This window comes from Martes martes (assembly GCF_963455335.1).
Source record: "Martes martes genome assembly, chromosome: 6".
Taxonomy (NCBI): Eukaryota; Metazoa; Chordata; class Mammalia; order Carnivora; family Mustelidae; genus Martes; species Martes martes.
The window spans coordinates 118,244,966-118,266,877 of NC_137893.1; the positions used below are offsets into that span (position 1 = coordinate 118,244,966).

The 21,912-nt window shown below is 40.2% G+C and overlaps 1 protein-coding gene across 2 annotated transcripts; it reads left to right on the forward strand.

Moving 5' to 3' along the window:
- Positions 1 to 7,436: 7,436 nt before the first annotated feature.
- On the forward strand, positions 7,437 to 13,140 carry LOC308343950 (HLA class II histocompatibility antigen, DQ beta 2 chain-like; the record flags this gene model as incomplete). 2 transcript variants are annotated; one of them, XM_080805212.1, is made up of 6 exons in its annotated part: positions 7,437 to 7,545; positions 9,021 to 9,290; positions 10,807 to 11,088; positions 11,583 to 11,693; positions 12,181 to 12,204; positions 12,775 to 13,140. In XM_080805212.1, the coding sequence occupies 6 exons, from the start codon at positions 7,437 to 7,439 to the stop codon at positions 12,786 to 12,788; spliced, it is 810 nt and encodes a 269-aa protein (XP_080661338.1). The 2 variants fall into 2 exon arrangements, with proteins under 2 accessions (XP_080661338.1, XP_080661337.1); XM_080805211.1 differs by lacking the exon at positions 12,775 to 13,140 and having other exon boundaries at positions 12,181 to 12,248.
- Between the last annotated feature and the right edge of the window lie 8,772 nt (positions 13,141 to 21,912).

The window sequence follows — 21,912 nt, forward strand, 5'->3', positions numbered from 1 at the left end:
TATTCACCAAAAGATCAGTTTACTGAATGAATGGCCAATTCACAGCAAGGAGCCCAAGCATCAGCTGGCTGAATGACATACTGATTAGATTTAGTACATTTAGTAATTTAACAAAATTTTGTTTCATGAGTAGTTTTACTGAATTTATTCACTAGTCGTCTAGTGAACAGAACAAAATGTCAGCATTTCAGGTACAAACGTTTCAGTTTATATTTCTCTTGGTATCAAATCCTTTTAGAGATGTATTTTATTTTATGAATTTTAACATTTCAAAGGCTTTTTGATAATTTCTCTAAAAGATCAGTTCATAAAATTTACTGAATTCAAAGTATATTTTTTAATAATTTAAAGTATTTATTCCAATTTATATTAAAAGATTTTTAAAAAGATTTTATTTATTTATTTATTTATAGAACATGCAAGCAGTCTTTGATGGCACTTCTGGTCTCAGAGTGATTGCTAATATTACATTCACAATTAACTCCACTGCTCAAGCACAGATTCCAAGGAATGCTGACTCTTTCCACAAAGAAAGAGTCCAAAACTTATCTTTCATTCTGGGCGAACAAAGGGTGTTGTCCCCTGTGGAGCGTCTCCTTAATGTATGCCTGACCCATTTCATGACTTTTTGTTGATGGGATCATCTACCCACATGGGGTACACACTGCCTTCATCCTAAGTGCTCTGCCTCCACAGAGACCCAGCAGGGTGACTGAGAAAAGCACCTGGAATCAGGTGTCTGAGTTGTCTTCCTCTCAGACCAGGCCAGCAGTGGATTCCCTGAGTAATGCAGCAGAGTATGAGGTGCACAGAGAGCTCTAGGAAATGTGGAGAAAGCTGACTGGCTCAGGGGGAGACAGCTGGCAGAAGCTTGAGCCACAGCCTTGCAGATGAGGTTTTAGCCAATCAGAAAAATTGTTCTAAGCTGATACTTTGGTTGCTTATTGCAAAGTCTGTGTGAAGAGGCCTATGAGACTGGGCAATGCCCAGGTGTGGCAGCCTCTACCACACAGCCCCACAATAGAGTGGAGAGAATTTCCCCTTAGGTTAAGAGGGATGGGATGGGCCAGACTTCTCCATTTATTCTGAGACACTGAGGTGGGCATTGTGGGGACTAATGTACCTTCCAGGTCCCCTTTTGACCATGCTTCCTTGCTCCCCAATCCTATTCCAGCTCTGAGGTGTTTTTTTGTTTTGTTTTGTTTTTAAGATTTTATTTATTTGACAGAGATCACAAGCAGGCAGAGAGGCAGGCAGAGAGAGAGGTGAAAGCAGGCTTCCCACTGAGCGGAGAGCCCAATGCAGGGCTCGATCTCAGGACCCTGGGATCATGACCTGAGCCGAAGGCAGAGGCTTTAACCCACTGAGCCACCCAGGTGCCCCTCCAGCTCTGAGTCTGATGTCCCTCCTTTCTCCTTCCACCCCACCATGGAAACTCTTCTTATTCTAGAGTTGCCCTGATCCTAAGTACACTACTGCTTGTGGAAGCCTGGGGACTAAGTCTCAGTTGCTCTGGAACCATGCACCTAGTACAGAATACTGAGGTGACTCACTGCTTTCATGTGCCGAATGGAAACCCCTTGTGTCTCTGCTCTATATCTTCAAAATTTTTAAAATTTTTTTCTCTTTTTCTTTAACTTAAATTCAGTTAATTAACATATAATGTAATGTTAGCTTCAGAGGGAGAGGTCACTGATTCATCAGTCTTGTAAAATACCCAGTGCTCATTATATCACAAGCTCTCCTTAATGTCCATTACCCCCTCACCCCATCACTCTTCACCCCTCCCCTTCAGCAACCCTCAGTTTTTTCCTTATAATTAAGAGTCTCTTATGGTTTATCTCTCTCACTGATTTCATCTTATTTTATTTTTTCCTCTCTTCCCCTATGATCCTGTTTTATTTCTTAAATTCCACATATGAGTGAGATCATATGATAATTATCTTTCTCTGTTTGACTTATTTTGCTTAGCATAATACTCTCTAGTTCTACCCATGTCATCACAAATGGCAAAATTTCATTTTTTTGATGGCTGAGTAGTATTCCATTGTATATGTATACTACATCTTCTCTATTTATTCATCTGTCAATGAACATCTGGGCTCTTTCCATAGTTTGGTTATTGTGGACATTGTTGCTATAAACTTTGGGGTGCAGGTGCCCCTTTGGATCACTACATTTATGTCTTTGGGGTAAATGTCTAGTAGTGCAATTGCTGAGTTATAGGGATAGCTCTATTTTTAACTTTCTGAGGAACCTCTATACTACTTTCCAGAGTGCCTGCACCAGCTTGCATTCCCAAGAACAGTGTGGAAGGGTTCCCCTTTCTCCACATCTTCACAAACATCTATCATTTCCTGACTTGTTGATTTTAACTATTCTGACTGGTGTGAGGTGGTATCTATCTCATTGTGGTTTTGCTTTGTATTTCCCTTAATCTGACTGATGTTGAGCAGTTTTTCATGTGTCTTTGGGCCGTTTGTAGGTCTTCTTTGGAGAAATGTCTGTTCATGTCTTCTGCCCATTTTTCAATCAGATTTTTGTTCTTTGGGAGTTGAGTTTGATAAGTGTAAATCTTTTCCCATTCTGTAGGTTGTCTTTGGTTTTGTTGACTGTTTCCATTGCTGTGCAAAAGCTTTTTATCTTGAAGTCCCAACTTTTCATTTTGCCTTTGTTTCCCCTGCCTCTGGGTACGTGTCTAGCAAGAAGTTGCTGCAGCCAAAGTTGAAGCAGTTGCTACCGTTGTACTTCTCTAAGATTTTGATGGATTCCAGTCTCACATCGAGGTCTTTCATTCATTTAAAGTCCATTTTTGTGTATAGTGTAAGAAAATGGTCCAGTTTCATTCTTCTACATGTGGCTGTCCAACTTTCCCCACACCATTTGTTAAAGAGACTATCGTTTTTCCATTGGTTATTCCTTCCTGCTTTGTTGAAGATTAGTTGACCAGAGGGTTGAGGGTTCATTTCTGGGTTCTCTATTCTGTTCCATTGATCTATCTGTCTGTTTCTGTGCCAATACCATACTGTCTTGATGATTACAGCTTTGTAATAGAGCTTGAGGCCTGTAATTGTGATGCCACCATCACAATTACAAAAAGCCTTTGCTTTTCTTTTTCAACATTCCTCTGGCTATTCTGGGTCTTTTCTGGTTCCATACAAACTTTAGGATTATTTGTTCCAGGTCTTTGAAAAAAGTTGATGCGATTTTGGTAGGGAATGCATTGAATGTATAGATTGTTCTAGGTAGCATAGACATTTTAACAATATTTGTTTTTCCAATCCATGAACATGGAATGTTTTTCCATCTCTTTTTGTCTTCCTCAATTTCTTTCATGAGTGTTCTACGGTTCTCTGTGTACAGATCCTTTGCATTTTTGGTTAGGTTTATTCCTAGTCTTAGAGTTTTAGGTTCAGTTGTAAATAGGATCAACTCCTTAATTTCTCTTTCTTCTCTCTCATTGTTAGTGTATAGAAATGCAACTGATTTCTGGGCATTGATTTTATATCCTGTCACTTTACTGAATTTGTGTATGAGTTCTAGCCGTTTTGGAGTGGAGTCTTTTGGGTTTTCCACATAAAGTATCATAATATCTGTGAAGAGTGAGAGTTTGACTTCTTTCTGATTTGAATGGATTTATTTCATTTTGTTGTCTGATTGCTGAGGCTAAGACAGCTAGTACTATGTTGAACAACAGTGGTTAGAGTGGACATTCCTGTCGTGTTCCTGACCTTAGAGGAAAAGCTCTCATTTTTTTTCCCATTGAGAATGATATTCGCTGTGGGCTTTTCATAGATGACTTTTATGATATTGAAGTATGTTCCTTCTATTTCTACATTGTGAAGAACTTTAATTAAGAAAAGATGCTGTACTTTGTCAAATGGTTTTCTGTATTTATTGAGAGGATCATGTGGCTCTTGTCCTTTCTTTCATTAATGTAATGTATAATGTTGGTTGATTTATGGAGATTGAACAAACTTTGTAGCCCAGGAATAAATCCCACTTGGTTGTGGTGAATAATACTTGTAATGTACTGTTAGATCTTATTGGCTAGTATCTTGGTAAGAATTTTTGCATCCATGTTCATCAGGGATATTGGTCTGTGATTCTTCTTTTAAGTGGGGTCTCTGTGCTAGTTTAGGGATCAAAATGATGCTGGCCTTATAGAATGAATTTGGAAGTTTTCCTTCCATTTTTATTTTTTGAAACAGCTTCAGAAAAATAGGTATTAATTATTCTTTAAATGTTTGCTAGAATTTCTCTGGGAAGACATCCAGCCTTGACTCTCATTGGGAGATTTTTGATTACTGCTTCAATTTCCTTGCTGGTTGTTGGTCTGTTCAGGTTTTCTATTTCTTCCTGTTTTAGTTTTGGTAGTTTATACCTCTATAGGAATGTAATCATTTCTTCCAGATAGCCTAATTTGTTGACATATAGATGCTTATAATATGTTAAAATTGTTTATATTCTTTGGTGTTGGTTGTGATCTCTCCTTTTTCATTCATGATTTTATTTGGGTCCTTTCTCTTTTCTTTTTGATAAGTCTAGCTAGGGGTTTATCAGTCTTATTAATTCTTTTGAAGAATCAGCTCCTACTTTCCTTGATCTGCTCTACTGCTTTTTTTTTTTTTTTTTGGTTTCCATTTCATTGATTTCTGCTCTAATCTTTATCATTTTTCTTCTCCTGCTGGGTTTAGGTTTTATTTGCTATCTATTTGAGACTTCTCTTGTTTCTTGACAAAGTCTTGTATTGCTATATACTTCCCTCTTAGGACTACCTTGGATGCATCCCAAAGGTTTTGAATAGTTGTGGTTTCATTTTAATTTGTTTCCATGAATTTTTAAAAATTCTTCTTTAATTTTCTGGTTCACCCATTCATTCTTTAATAGGATCCTCTTTAGCCTCCATGTATTTGAGTTCTTTCTACAATTACTCTTGTGATTAAGTTTAAGTTTCAAAGATTTTGGTCTGAAATTATGCAAGGAATAATCTCAATTTTTATACCAGTTGAGAACTGATTTGTGAGCCAGTATGTGATCTATTCTGGAGAATGTTCAATGTGCATTTGAGAAGAATGTGTATTCTGTTGCTTTCAGGTGTAATGTTCTGAATATAGCCATGAAGTCCAAGTGTGTCATTCAATGTCCTTATTTCCTCGTTGATCTTCAGCTTTGATGATCTGTCCATTGAAGTGAGTTAGATGTTAAAGTCCCCTACTATTACTGGATTATTATCAATGTGTTTCTTTAATTTTGTTATTAATTGGCTGCTCCCATGTGTGGTATAAATATAATTCTTAGATCTTCTGGTTGGGTAGACCCTTAAATTCTTATACAGTGTCCTTCCTCATCTCTTATTACAGTCTTTGGTATAATCTAATTTGTCTGATATAAGGATTGCTACACCAGCTTTCTTTTGATATCCATTAGCATGACAAATAGTTTTCCACCCCCTCACTTTAAATATGGAGGTGTCTTTGGGTCTAAAATGAGTCTCTTGTTAACAGCATATCAATGGATCTTGCTTTTTTATCCAATCTGATTCACCATGTCTTTTGATTTGGGCATTCAACCCATTTACATTCAGAGTAACTATTGGAAAATATGAATTTAATGCCATTGTATTAACTCTGAAGTCACTGTTTCTGTAGATTGTCTCAGTTCCTTTTGGGTCTATGTTACTTCTGGTCTCTCTCTTTGCTTAAAGGATCCCTTTTAACTTTTCTTGCAGGGATGGTTTAGTGTTCACAAATTCTTTTAGCTCCTGTTTGTCCTGGAAGCTCTTTATCTCTCCTTCCATTCTGAATGACAGCCTTGCTGGATAAAGTATTTTTGGCTACATATTTTTCTCATTTGGCACCCTGAATATATCCTGCCAGTCCTTTCCAGACTGCCAGGTCTCTGTGGTTATGTCTGTTGCCAGTCTAATATATCCACCCTTGTAGGTTGCAAAGCTCTTGCCCCAACCTGCTTTTAGGATTTTTCTCTTTATCTCCTGGATTTGCAAGTTTCACTATTATATGTGGAGGTGTTGACCAATTTTTATTGATTTTGAGGGGCATTCTCTGTGCCTCTTGGATGTGAATGTCTGTTTCCTCCCCCCAGTTAGGGAAGTTTTCCACTATAATTTGCTCCAAGATATTTTCTGCACTCCCCACCCCCCTTCTCTTCCTCTGGAATCCCAAGTGTAATGTTTCACTTCATAGTATCACTTATCTCTCAAATTCTCCCCTGGTGATCCAATAGTTATTTATCTTTTTCTCAGCTTCTTTATTCTCCATTATTTTGTCTTCTGTAATTCTCTTTTCTGCCTCATTATACTCACAGAGTCTCCATTTTTTTTTTTTTTTTTTTTGCATCTCAATAGTACACTTTTTGATTTTGACTTGATTGGTTTTAGTTCTTTTATTTACCTTTCTTAGAAAGGGGTTCTATACTGTCTTCTATGCATTTTTCAAAGCCAGCTAATATCTTTATAATCATTAATTTGAACTCTAGTTCTAACATCTTACTTATCCATACTTATTAGGTCCCTGGCAGTCAATACTGTCTCTTGTTCTCTTTTTTGTAGATAGTTTTTCTCTCTTGTCATTCTTTCAGAAAGTGGTTACTTTTCTATTTGCAGAGTTGCAGCTATTCTTTTCTTAGATCTCAGGGTGAGTTCATAGGGTAGAGAATGATTTGATAGCTATCTAGCTGAATTCCTGGGACCAGACAAAACTAAAGTCTCCTACTCCTCCACCATCTTGGACTATTTCTCCAACATTTTGCAATATTAAACAAGTCATATTACACTTAAGTTTGTATATATGATGATCTGGATATAAAATGTGTGAAACATGGTCCACATTTTACCAAGAGAAGCCTGAGGCAAAATGAGGTTCAGTAATTTGCTGACTCCCATAAAATCTATTAGTAGTAGAACTGCAGCTAAAAACCATTTCCTCATAAGAACAACGCTCTTCCCACCACAACTTAAGGCTCTTCAGAGTTTCTAGGATAATAGAAGTGGCCATCTCTGTGACAATTATTTTTCTTCCCTGAAATATGATCCCACGTATTTATTACTAAAAATCCCAAATATCACAAAAAATGTCTACTCTTGAGTTATTTTTTTGTTTCTTTCTTTAAACCCTTAAGGCATTCAGTCTTTAGAATTTCTATAATTAGAAGAAAATCTTCACCTCAAATATTTATCCAGTATAATTTGATGAAGACACAGTTCTAGGTATTGGACTGAGAACCTTTATAAAAAATCTCTGCCCAGAGACAGGTGAGGTACTTCGGCAATAGTTCAGATTGGTTCCCTTCCTAGGGACTCTCCAATCCTACTGTGCATGGAAGCTTTCACAGGCTTTTACTCTCTGAAATGAGTACTCAGAGCTACTAGGTAGGAGCTGTGTTGACTACCATTTCTTTTTCCTTTGTTCCCAATGATGCCTGGGAAGATGGCTTTGTGGATCTCCAAAGGCCTCTGGACAGCAGCTGAAATGATGATGCTGGTGGTCCTAAATATCCCAGTGGCCGAGGGCAGAGAATCTCCACGTAAGTGAAGGGCACCTGCTCCACAGAGCCACCACCTTAGGCAAAAGGTTCTGAAGGAGCTTTGGGCTGGAATGTGGAAGGTTCTATGATCTCAGAATATATAGTCTTTCATCACAGGTTTCTTCTCTTTGGGGTTGACAACTCTGTTACATTCTTATTTCTACTCTAATGATGAGATAAGGACATCCACATCTATGGGCTCAATCCATCCTGGGAATTTTATAATGGGGAGGAGGAAACAAAACATGCATCTGCTACCACTGATGGGACAAAGTGACATTGGAGTTATTTTTGAAAATAAGAATTTGTCCAAAGAAGACACAGCAGGATTTTTTATTTCAGGTCCCCACAAGACCTTATCTAGGCTACACACTATGGGATTCTCTGCTGGAGAAATATAGGGCAGCGATAGTCTCTCCAGTCTTAGTATTTGACAAAAAGGACTCTACATTCCTGATTCTGAGTGGAGTCCAAATGGATACAAACTCTTGGTTTTTGAGTGAAACTGACAGGGTGACCACAAACAGGAAGTCTTTACTTCAAGTTTCACTGGTTTATGGTCAAATAGTAACTTGTGTGGGATTCAGAGACTTGAATTGATGGTGGACTGAATTTAGGAGAAAGGAGACTGTAAAGAAGAGGAAATAGCACATACTGAGAAACCATTTCAGCCACAGGATTAGTATCTTCATATAAATTCTCTCTGGATTTTCCTAACACTCCTATGTGTAGGCATTATGACTTCTGTTTTACAAATTATATATATGATATCAATATTTTGTTTAGTAACCTACTCAAGCTGGTAAATGGCAGGGTTTAATGGAATCTATTATATCTTATTCAAAGACTATGTTCTTTCTATGAATGTCTCTCTCTAGGACTTGGAAGATGTGGGTCTCTTCTGGCCCTGCAGGAGTGAGCAACCTCACAGTGTAGTTGGGTGCGTGCGACAGAAACTCAGGCATTAGAAGGAAGGTCTTCTGCAGGGGACCAAGAGAATATGCTTTTCAGGAGGAGGTCAAGCTTCATTTTTGACTTTTCTCCTCATTCTCTTGAACTCTTGTGCTTAGGTGGACACTTGTTTGTCTCTGAGGCTCCCTGAAGTTGTATGGAAAATGGGATTTCATGTAAGAATGTCCTGATCTGAGCACAGGGATGGATGTAAAATCAGCCCCACTGCCCTGTCTTCCTCAGTTCTCAGGCTCAGTCAGAGCTCAGAGGTTGCAGGGCTTGTCCCTGCAAGAGAGGGGCTTTCTTTCCTCCCCTCCCTGTGTGAAGGCAGTTCTGGAAGCCCTCAGGGGAGGGCAGGCAGGCCTGGGAAGGAGGATGCTCAGGGCAGGGGTGACAGGCATCCAAGGTGGGAGGCCTTCAGGTTTATCAGGCCGCCTGCTAGTGCCCCACAAGACCCGCTGGGCGGTGGCTGTCGGTTGGGCTGAGCGGTGGAGATCTGAATGACCCGCGGTGATTCCCCGCAGAGGATTTTGTGTTCCAGTTTAAGGGCGAGTGCTTCTTCACCAATGGGACGAAGCGGGTGCGGCTCCTGGATAGATTAATCTATAACAGGGAGGAAGTCCTGCGCTTCGACAGCAACGTGGGGGAGTACCAGGCGGTGACAGAGCCAGGGCGGTCTATCGCCCAGTCCTGGAACAGACAAAAGGATGTCGTGGAGCGGGCGCGGGCGGAGGTGGACACAGTTTGCAGACACAACTACCAGATGGAGAAGAGTTCCACCTTGCAGAGGCTAGGTAAGCACTGCCTTTGGGTCTTAGCTGGGCTTCCCTCTCAGTCTCTCTTGTGGGTACTGGCAAGACCCAGCACGGTGGGTGTGGCCTCTCCCATGGGACCCAGGCCCACAAGGTGGATGGGGAGGCGGGGACGGGGAGTGGGGGTGGGGACAGACCCCCCCCGCCCCTCCTCGTAGCCCCTCACTGTTCCCCGCAGAGGTGGGTGGTTCCTCCAGTAGGGCTGTGCTTCCTATGCGGTTTCCACCACTTCTGCGTCTCCCCGGCTCCTTACTTAAGAATGTTTGCTTTCTCCCTCCCCACCTTTCCCTAAGCAGAGCCCAGTGAGCCCCTGTCCCTGCCCTAGTCCTTCAGTGAGCTGTGCCAGCCCCTGCCAAGCTTAGTGGGCTGGGCCTGGTAGGGGGAGGACACCTGGCACACACGTGGTAAATATGTTAAGAGTTGTCACCACGCCAAATTTTGACTTTTTGGTTTCAAATTATGATTCATCTCAATGCTGTTTTCTTAAATGGTTGCCACTAGTCCTGGACTTCTCTGAGGGGAGGAGCTGCTCGTCCTTGTCTGCCTAGTATATGACACGATGACTGACAGTTAGAGTGAGTGCAAACTTTCGTGGAATTAATGAATAAATGCAGGTGGCCACCCATCCACTAGGCTCAAGAGAAAACAGAAGGGTAAATAAGCCTTAAAGACTGACTGTATTAATTAGTCTTTGTTATTTTGCTTCATGTTTTAAAGTAAACCTTGTGACTTCAATCTTAATAACTTAGGGATTGTGAATGCAAAGTCTAAGAAAGAGTTTACTAAAAATATAAACAATATTTGAATGGTGTTGGAAGGCAGAATTTTAATTTCTTAGACAATCTCAACAAGTGTCAGAATAGGAAGAGCTGAACTTTTGGAGTCAATAAATTGATGCTAGTAAATTACTGAATAAAAAAATTGTTTCAGGTTTCCTTTTGCCTAAACCCTACCCATTCTCCTTCTCCCGAACTCCTTCTCAGGTCATCATCATCCACTTAAGGGGTAGATATTCTGCAAGTTAATTGTAGATATTTAATAAGCACGTATGTCTAGACAAATACCTTATCACACGCCATCTATATAACACAATTTAATTTCACAGCTAGCTACCTTGGGAGTTAGAGATTAGCAACCACTTTGTATGTCAACAGGTGTGGAGGGAAAGAAGTCCTGCTTTACTATTTCTATTTTTAAAAAATCTTATGAATAGTGTCGTGTGTAATACAGCAATCTAATATTTAAAATTGCTTCATTTTATCAGTTAATACCAAAGAATAACTTTCACGGGATGATTACTATTGTTTCTTCAGACTTTGAAAAATAAGCTGACTCGTGTTTATTTGAACTAATACAGTGGCCAAGCTCAGATCTTAATCCAAGACTCAGAATCCAGGGATCTTTCCACCCTGGTACCAAGACAGGACTCTTCTCCATGGGGAGACTTGCCGTGCAGTCTCACATCTCACTGTCTTTTCTTGTCTGTTACTCCCCTCAGTGGAACCTACAGTGACCGTCTCCCCATCCAGGACGGAGGTTCTGAACCACCACAACATGCTGGTCTGCTCTGTGACAGATTTCTACCCAGGCCAGATCAAAGTTCGGTGGTTTCGGAATGACCAGGAGGAGAAAGCTGGTATGGTGTCCACTCCACTTATTAGGAATGGGGACTGGACCTTCCAGATCCTTGTGATGCTGGAAATGACTCCCCAGCAAGGAGATGTCTACACCTGCCATGTGGAGCACCCCAGTCTCCAGAGCCCCATCACAGTGGAGTGGCGTAAGGGGCAATCTGTATCCTTTCACCATGGGCCCCACAGGACAGAGAGCAGAGCTTCCTCCAGCCCGTCCCATTCCATTCCTCATCCTCGATGTCACTGCTGATGCCCACGGCAGGAGCGTCAGAACAATCTCGATCTCATTGTCTTTCTAGATACTAGAGAGATCATTCTCCACCCCCTGACCCTACAGCCCAGCCCTGTAGCTCTGAAGGATTTATACTCTGGCTGGTGGCTGGGGTCTTGGAGTCTGAGGTTAGGGTTGTGTCTGGAGGAGCAGGATGCAGCTTCCCCCTACTCTCACGTACCCGCTGGGTGTGAGGGTCTGTCAGTGGGTCCTTTTCTCCCCTTAAGGGTGGCCAGAAGGGAGCACTGGGCTTGCTGGCACCCCCAGGTCCTGTACTTCAGACTGGACTACAGGCTTCCCAAAGGGACATTGTGGGGTATGGGGACACTCAGCCTGACACTCAGCCTGACACTCAGGCTCTGCTCCCAGGGGCACAGTCGGAATCTGCCCAGAGCAAGACGCTGAGTGGCATCGGAGGCTTTGTGCTGGGGCTGATCTTCCTCGGGCTGGGTCTTATCGTCCGTCACAGGAGCCAGAAAGGTAAGGCGCTCTGGAGAAATGGGGGAGAAGGGCCGTGCCTGAGGCTCTCTGTTCAGGGGGGCCTGTGCCTCTAGGGGTAGCTCTTTCCTTCTGACCCTGAAAGGAAGGAGGCTGTGCTGGTGGTGGGAGGAGATGGAACAACCTAGGGGGAAGCTTTGGAATTTGACTTTACTGGTTGAAAAGAACCCCATCACGGAGGTCCCAGGTGGAGTATATTCTAGGGCTTCCTGACAGCTCATCATTGTCTCTCTGGCTCCTTTCTGAAAGCTTTGTTCTTTATGAGGGTCAGAGCATCTGCTTCCCTTCCTACTGGGGACAGTTTCATTCATTTTGGGGGATTTAACTTAGGGCAGTTAAGGTCTTGTAGTTGATGGGTAGGGAGAATGTAAAATTCCACTTAAGTCTCTTATCTCACTGCCCTTTGGGGTGAGTGAGAGACTGGCTGTTTGTGTAATGAGACCTTTTTCTGTATCCCTTCTTTTTGTAGGACCTCGTGGGTCTCCGCCAGCAGGTACTAGTTCTGCTCTGATTCGGTGGGGGTGTGGGCACAGGTGAAAGAGGGCAGAGCATGAGGTGAGTGCGCTCAGTTCATGGCCTCGTCCCTGCGACAGAGATCAAGAGTTAGGGAGAAGTTTGCCCAGTTTCTGTAGGCAGACCCAGAGTTGTTCCAGAACCAGGCCACAACTTGGGTGGCATCTTTGTGTGAAACGTGGATCCAGAGCCACGTCTTGGGTGTTCGACACCAGGATGATGCCCACGTTGTGTTTCATGTTGGCAGCTACTGCCTGTGAGAGTTTATAAATGAAAGGCTACTAGTGGTGGAACGAAGGTGAGTTATCATTACATTTAGTAAAACTTAATATCCCCTGAAAGGATAACAGCTGCTTCATAGCCTCCCACACATCTGTGTAGCCGGAGTGCCCTGTTCTCATGAGTTAATAATACCTTTCTAGAGATATTTTGGGAGGTGATGACAGTATGCCCTGGACCCCAACTTTCTTTGATGCTGCAGTGGAACTGAGAAGTGAGGAGAGGGCATGTCCCTCAGGGTCCCCTGTGCTAATCACCCTCTTTTCTACAGGGCTCCTGCACTGACGCCGGAGGATACCTGGGATTCCGCCTTCTTTGTTGTCTGCCTGTCCTTGCCCAGAATTCCCAGCTGCCTGACACCCTGTCCCCCATGTGGATCAGAGTCCAACAGTGCCTCTGACAGAGTCACCAGGTCACCTCCTATGACCCCTGCCTGGAGGATCTGACTGTGGTGCTGCTTCCTGCACTGACCTTGGAGTCTCTGCCTGTGAGCTCCCTGCCAGCAGCATCTACTCCTGCCCCAAGAGCTTTTCTGTTTCCATTCTTCCTTCTCAGATGGTGCAAGAGGAGCACATTGAAGCCATTTAGCTGAATGTAGAGATTTTACAGTGATTAAACATGCTTATGAGTTCTCTGTACCCTGAGTCTTCTTAACTGGGTGGAGGCAGGAAACCAGTGCAGAAGGAAAGGATCATACTGCTCCTTGAAGGGAAACTAGGGGCACGTGTGGGTTCCAAGCAAAGAGCAGGCAGAGGAGATAGAAGATCAATCCGATAGTCACATCCTTCATGGGTATTTGGTATTGTTCCGTGCAATGGCCTAAGGGTGTGCTGGCCTCTTTTTAGGTGTGGTGAGCATCGTGTGTGTAAGCTGACAGGGGATTATGCGGGCACAGATATAATGGCCCCTGGTGTTTCAGAGAACCACAGGGGTGTTTCCAGTATATCTTGGGAATTCACATTGATCAAGGTCCATTTTTATTTTGAGAAAATATAACTAACAATAAAAGTACTGTTTCTGGCTTCACATGATAGAAACCCAACTCGTTTACTTTGTTCATGTTAACGAGGAAGTCTCAGGTCAAGCTGATTTCAGAAGTTACTAGATCCAGACATTCAATGAGATCTTCATTTCCCTCTTGTCTTTCTGTTATATCTCTATTTATGCACCTTTATTTCTATGTGTCTCTCTTCGTTCCTCATATTTCTTTCAGTGTGTCTCTCTGCATCTTTTTATTGTATTTCCTTACTGTTGTAATACTAACAGTTGTAGTACTGTTAACATATAATATTATGTTAGTATCTGGCGTGCAATACAGTGATTTGACAATTCTGTACATTACTCTATACTTACTACAATACGTATAGTCACCATCTGTCACCTTATTACAATATTACTGACTACGTTGCCTTTTTTTCTCCATGACTTATTTCTTTTATAACTCTAAGTTTGTACCTCTTAATCCTCTTCAGCTATCTTGCCTATCCTCCCATCCATCTCTCCTGTGGCAACCACTAGTTTGTTCTCTGTTTTTACAAGTCTGTTTCTGTTTTTTGTTTGTTTCTTTGTTCATTTGTTCTGTTTTTTTTTTTTAGATTCCACGTATAAGTGAAATCACATGGTATTTGTCTTTCTTTGATTTATTTCACCTAATATAATACCCTCTAGCTCCATCCATGTTGTTGTAGATGGTAAGATATAATACTCTGTGGTAGAGTAATATTGCATTGTATATATATGTCACATCTTTATCCATTCATCTATCAATGGACACTTGGACTGCTTCCTTATCTTGACTATTGTGAACAACGCTGCAATCAACATAGTGGTGTCTCTGCATCGTTTTATATCTGTCTCTGCCTCTCTGTCTCTGTTTTGTCTCTCACTCTTTCATTGCATTTCTGCTTCTGTCTGTTTCTATCTGCATCTTTGCCATTATTTATCTCGATCCTTTTATCTCTGTCTGCATCTCTCTTTCTCATTACCTCACATCTTATCTCGTCTTTATTTCTGTGTGTGCATCTATCTGTCTCGTTCTGTTGTGTGTTTCTACAGTATCTACCAACATTTGAACAATACTAGAAGATTCTGATTAGCCAAGCGTGAGTAACGTGCACATCTCTTAAAAACACCCTCACTTGCATTGGGTGCAGATAACTAGCCTTGCATCCACCCCTTTTACTGGGAACAGGTATTGGATCTTCCAGGTCTTGGTGAAGCTGCAGATGACTCCCCAGTGGAAATATGTCCACCCCTGCCATGTGGCGCACCCTCCAGAGCCCACCACAGTGGAGTGGTGCAAGGGGCAGTTTGTTCTTATATCATGGACCCCAGGGGATAAGTGGCTGAGTTCCCCTCTGCTTCTAGAGTCCCTTTTTGGGGCACCAACTCACAACCATTCCACCCCTTATCTCCTGGACAGCCTCCTAATGGCTTTAATGAGCTAGGATTCTCAGAGGATAGGGTTCTTCTTGTCTGTGAACATAGTGACTTTTTGATTCCTGACAGGTGGTAAGGAGGTCACTGTACAGAGTGGCTCCTTTGATGTGGCCCTGGCAATAAATGGTGGTCTCAATCTCAGTCTCCAGGTTTTGTTATTAAGACATGTGGCTGGGACCTTAATGAATTAAGGTCTTGAAAGAGATTATGAAGAGTGATGACAGTGAGTAGCAGGCTTCTCACCTCCCTGCTCTCCCACTCACTCAGTGGGCCTGAGTAGTTAATGGCAGGTCCTTTCATTTCCTGGACAAGGTCAGAATGGAGAATGAGGCTTCCTTGGTGTCTTTGTCTTTCTTATTCATGCAATCATCATTCAATCATTCATGGGCATTATGAAGGTGGACAAATAGTGACATGCAGGGTTTTGCTCTCCAAGGTCATGGTCTGAATCTGCCCTGAACAAGATGCTGAGTGGTCAGAGTTTTGTACTGGTTTTGTTGTCTTCCTCAGGGTAAGCATTGTCATTCCCTATGGGAGTCAAGAGGGAGTGACACTCTTGGGAAAATAGGAAGGGATTGTGCTAGGTGTCCAGGAAGCCCTTGGTCTCTGTATGTAGCTCTTTGCTTTTGACCCTGCAAAGTCAAGAGGTAGGGCTAGAGATTAAACCAGATTCAGAGTTTAGGGAAACATTGAGCTCTGATTGTTCTAGTTGAAACCTAAGCTCTATTGTGGTGTTAAGTGGTAGAGTGTATTCTAGGACTTTCTTACAGGTCAGCATTGTCGTCTTGGTCCTATGCAAGAAAGTTTCTTCTTCTTGTTGTTTTTTTTTTTTTTTTAAGGTTTTATTTTTAAGTAATCTCTACACCCAAGGTGGGGCTCAAATTCAAAGCCCAGAGATCAAGAGTTGTATGCTTCACCAAGGTATCCTTTTAATAAGAAGATCAGTCTTCTTCCTTCTGTCCAGTGACAGTTTCATAAAAACTATTCCTTGTTGCCACATTTCATTGGGAAACATAGTTTTAACTGTAATTTAGTCAAAATAAGAGCAGCCTGCACAAAGAAGTTTGCTAACAAAAAGAGCTGAGTCTTTTATTTTTTTTTTTTTTAAAGATCTTTATTTATTTATTTGACAGAGATCACAAGTAGGCAGAGAGAGAGAGGAAGGGAAGCAGGCTCCCCGCTGAGCACAGAGCCCGATGCGGGACTCGATCCCAGGACCCTGAGATCACGACCCGAGCCGAAGGCAGAGGCTTAACCCACTGAGCCACTCAGGCTCCCCCAAAAGAGCTGAGTCTTATTAGGCTTATTCCTTGGAGAAAAATGTATGGGTGTCCTAGAATAATCTACTGGTTGTGAGTATTTGGTCTTACTTTCAATCAAATGGCAGTATTCCTTCTTATTCATGGCCAAATGCCATTGTAAATAAATACCACATCTTCTTTATCCATTTATCTGTGGATAGACTTAGGATATTTTCATATCTTAGCTATTGTGCTAAGATGTGAATAATGCTGCAAAAGACATGGTAGTGTAGATATTACTTTGATATCCAGTTTTCATTTTCTTTGAATATATACCTGGAAGTGAGATTGTTGGATCATACAGGAGTTCTATTTTTAATTTTTCAAGGAACATCCTTACTGCCTCCTATAGTGGCTACCTACCATACCAATTTACACATTCCTTCTGAGAGTGCATAAAGTTCCCTTTTCTCCACATCCTCACCAGAACTTATCTCTTGTCTTTCTGATAACTCAAATAGGTGAGAGTTGTTATTTAATTGTACTTTTGATTTGCATTTCCCTGATGATTGCCTAAGTTGAATATTTTATATATAGGTACTGCTGGCAAGTTGTCTGTCTTCTTTGGAAAAATGTGTACTCGGTTCCTCTCCCCATTTTTAAAATCGTGGTCTTCAAAGCTACGTTTTTTTTTTTTTTAAATTTTAAATTTTACCTCAAGTATATTTAACATACAGTACTATATAGTTTCACGTGTGTAGTAGAGTTATTCAATAATTCTATATGTTACTCAGGGTTCATCATAATAAATGTAGTCTTAATCCCCAATGCTGATTTCCCCCATCTGCCCACCCACCTCCCCTCTGGTAGCCCTCTGTTCTCTACAGTTAATAGTCCATTTTTTTGATTTTCTCTTTTCTCCTTTGTTCATTTTGTTTCTTAAATTTCACACATGAATGGAATCCTATGGTATTTGTCTTTCTCTGACCAACTTGTTTTGCTTAGCATAATACTCTCTAGCTCCATCTACATCGTTGTAAATGGCAAGATTTCATTTTTTTTTTATGGCTGAGTGATATTCCATTGTGTATATATACCACATTTTCTTTATCCATTCATCAATCAATGGACATTTGGGCTCTTTCTATAATTTGGCTATTGTTGATAATGTTGCTAGAACATTGGGGTGCACGTATCCCTTTGCATTAGTATTTTTGTATTCTTTGGGTAAATACTTAGTAGTGCAATTGCTGGATTGTAGGATAATTCTACTTTTAACTTTTTGAGGAATCCTCATACTGTTTTCTAGAGTGGCTGTACCAGTTTGCAGTCCCACCAACAATATAAGAAGGTTCCTCTTTCTCTGAATCCTGAGTACCTGTTGTTTCTTGTGTTGTTAATTTTAGCTATTCTGACTGGTGTGAGGTGATATCTCATTATAGTTTTCATTTGTATTTCCTTGATGATGAAGGATGTTGAACATCTTTTTATGTGTCTGTTGGCTATCTGTAGGTATTCTTTGGAAAAATGTCTTTTCATGTCTTCTGCCCTTTTAAAAATTGGATTATTTGTTTTTTAGGGGTTGAGTTTATAAGTTCTTTGTACATTTTGGATATTAGCCATTTATCAGATATGTCATTTACAAATATCTTCTCCCATTCCATAGGTTGCCTTTTATTTTGTGGACTGTTACCTTCACTCTGCAGAAGCTTTTTATTTTGATGAAGTCCTCATAGTTTATTTTTACTTTTGTTTCTGTTGCTTCAGCAGACATACCTAGTAAGGAAATGCTGTGGCCAATATCGAAGAGGTTGCTTCCTATGTTTTCTCTAGGATTTTAATGGTTTATTTTCTCACATTTAGGTCTTTAATCCATTCTGAATTTACATTTGTGTAAGGTGTAAGAAAATGGTCCAATTTCATTTTTTTGCATGTTGCTGTCCAGTTTTCCTAACATCATTTGTTGAAGAGACTGTCTTTTTCCCACTGGGTATTCTTTCCTGATTTTGTCACAGATTGATTGACCATACGGTTGTGGGTTCATTTCTGAGTTTTCTGTTCTGTTCCATTGATCTTTGTGTCTGTTTTTGTGGCAGTATCATGCTGTTTTTATCATTACAGTTTTATAATATACCTTGAAATCCAGAACTGCGATGCCACCTGCTTTGCTTTTGTTTTTCAAGGTTGTTTTGGCCATTCAGGGCCTTTTGTGGTTCCACGAAAATTATAGGATTTTTTGTTTTAGCTTTGTGAAGAAATGCTTTTGGCGTTTTGATAGGGACTGCAATGATTGTGTAGATAGCTTTGGGAAGTATGGACATTTTGACAATATTTGCCTTTCTAACCCATGAGCATGGAATATCTTTCCATTTGTTTGTGTCATCTTCAATTTCTTTCACCAGTGTTTTATAGTTTTTAGCATAAAGATCTTTCAGCTCTTCAGTTAGATTTATTCCTAGGCATCTTATTATTTGGTTGCAATTGTAAATGGGATTGATTCCTTGATTTCTCTTTCTGCTACTTTATTACTGGTATAAGGAAATGCAACAGATCTCTATACATTGATTTTCTATCCTGCTAGTTTACTGAACTTGTGTGTCAGTTCTAGCACTTTTTGGTGGAGTCTTTTGTGTTTTCTACATAGAGTTTCATATCATCTGCAAATAGTGAGGGTTTGACTTCTTCCTAGCCAATTTGGATGCCTTTCTAGGTCTGATTGCCGTAGCTAAGACTCCCAATACTATGTTAAACAACAGTTCTGAGGGTAGACATTCCTGTCTTCTTCCTGACCATAGAGGAAAAGCTTTTAATTTTTCCCCATTGAGGATGATATTAGGAGTGGTTTTTTTTCATATATGGCCTTTATGATGCTGAGGTTTATTCCTTCTTACTTTGTTGAGTGTTTTTATCATGAATAGATGTACTTTGTCAAATGTTTTTTCAGCATCTATTAGGAGGATCATATGGCTCTTATCCTTTCTTTTATTAATGTATTGTATCACATTGTTTGACTTGTGAATAGTTCCTCTTGCAGCCCAGGAATAAATCCCACTTGATCATGGTGACATGATTCTTTTACTGTACTGTTGGATTTGGTGTGCTAGTATTTTATGGGGGAATTTTTGCATCCATGTTCTTCAGGGATTTTAGCCCATACTCTTCTTTAGTGTACTTTTTCTTTGGTTTTGGTATCGGGGTTATGCTTGCTTCATAGAATGAATTTGAAAGTGTTCCTTCCATTTGTATTTTTTGGAATCGTTTGAGAATAGGTATTAACTCTCCTTTAAATGTCTGGAAGAATTTTCTTGGGAAGCCATCTGGCTTTGGACTTCTGGGGTTTCTTTTTCGGAGATTTTTTGATTACTGATTAAATTCTTTGGTGGCTTTGGGTCTGTTTAAGCTGTTTCTTCCTGTTTCAGTTTTGGTAGTTTATATGTTTCTAGGAATTTATCCACTTCTTCCAGGTTGTTAATTTTTTGGCATATAGTTTTTCATAATATTCTCCTATAATTGCTTGTATTTCTGTGTTTCTGGTTATTTCTCATCTCTCATTTGTGATTTTTTTATTCCGGTCGCTTCTGTTTTCTTTTTTGATGAATCTGGCTAAAGGTTTATCAATTTTACAAATTTTTCCAAAGAGCTAGCTCCTGTTTTCATTGATCTGTTCTTTTTTTAAAATTTTTTTTTCCAGTTTCTATGTAACTTATTTCTGCTTTAATCTTTATTATTTCCTTTCTTCTGCTTTAGACTTTAGGCATTGTGTGTTGGTCTTTTTCCTTTAGGTGTAAGCTCCTGTAGATATAAAGTTAGGTTATTTGTTTGACATTTTTCTTGCTTCTTAAGGTAGGCCTGTACTTTCACATACTTCCCTCTTAGTCTACTTTTGCTACATCTGAAAAGTTTTGGATGATTGCATTTTCATTTTCATCTGTTTCCATATATATTTTATTTTTTCTTTGATTTCCTGGTTGAGCCATTCATTGTTTAGTAGCATGGTGTTTAACCTCCATGAATTTTTGGTCTTTTCAAATTTTTTCTTGTGGTTGACTTCAAGTTTCATAGCATTGTGGCCAGAAAATATGATAATATGATCTTTTTTTTTGTACTTGTTGAGGCCTGAATTGTGACCTCATATATGATCTGTTCTGGAGAATGTCTCATGTGCCCTTGATGAGAATGTGAATTCTGCTGTTTTAGGATAGAGTGTTCTGAATATATCTCTTAAGGCCATCTGGTCCAGTGTGTCATTCAAAGCTATTGTTTCTTGGGGCACCTGAGTGGCTCAGTGGGTTAAGCCAATGCCTTCAGCTCAGATCACGGTCTTAGGGTCTTGGGATTGAGGACTGCATCGGACTCTCTGCTCAGCAGGGAGCCTGCTTCCCTTCCTCTCTCTCTCTGCCTGCCTTTCTGCCTAATTGTGATCTCTGTCTGTCAAATAAATAAATAAAATCTTAAAAAAAAGCTATTGTTTCTTCTTCATTTTCCACTTAGATGATCTGTCCGTTGATGAAAGTCCCTTACTATTATTTTATTATTATCAGTTAGTTCCTTTATGTTTGTTATTGATTTGTATATTTGGCCACTCCTGTTGGGGGCATAAATATTTACAATTGTTAGATCTTCTTAATGGATTGTCTCCTTTATTATGATATAGTGTCCTTCTTCATCTCTTGTTACAGTCTTTGGATTAAATTCTACTTTGTTGAATGTAAGCATTGCTACTCTACCATGTCTTTTGCAGCATTATTCACATCTTAGCACAATAGCTAAGATATGAAAATATCCTAAGTCTATCCACAGATAAATGGATAAAGAAGATGTGGTATTTATTTACAATGGCATTTGGCCATGAATAAGAAGGAATACTGCCATTTGATTGAAAGTAAGACCAAATACTCACAACCAGTAGATTATTCTAGGACACCCATACATTTTTCTCCAAGGAATAAGCCTAATAAGACTCAGCTCTTTTGGGGGAGCCTGAGTGGCTCAGTGGGTTAAGCCAATGCCTTCAGCTCAGGTCATGATCTCAGGGTCCTGGGATCGAGGCCTGCATCGGACTCTGGGTTCAGCAGGGAGCCTGCTGCCCCATCTTTCTCTGCCTGCTGCTCTGCCTACTTGTGATCTCTCTTTTCTCTGTCAAATAAAAAAATAAAATCTTAAAAAAAAAAAGTTATTGTTTCTTCTTGATTTTCCACTTAGATGATCTGTCCATTGATGAAAGTCCCTTACTATTATTGTATTATTATCAGTTAGTTCCTTTATGTTTGTTATTGATTTGTATCTTTGGCTACTACTGTTGGGGGCATAAATATTTACATTGTCAGACCTTCTTAATGGATTGTCTCCTTTATTATGATATAGTGTCCTTCTTCATCTCTTGTTACAGTCTTTGGATTAAAGTCTACTTTGTTCAATGTAAGCATTGCTACTCTAGGTTTCTTTTGACATTCATTTGCATGTCAAATATTTCTCCAACCCTTCATTTTCAATCTGCAGTTGTGTTTAGGTCTAAAATGAGTCTCGTGTAGGCAGCATATAGATAGGTCTTGTTTTTTAAATCCATTATGACACCTTATGTCTTTTGATTGGAGCATTTAGTCCATTTATATTCAGAGTAACTATTGATAGATATGTATTTATTGTCATTTTATTATTTGTTTTTTCTTTGTTTCTGCAGATTTTCTCTGTTCCTTTCTTGTCTTTGTCAGTTTTGGTCTTTCCACTCA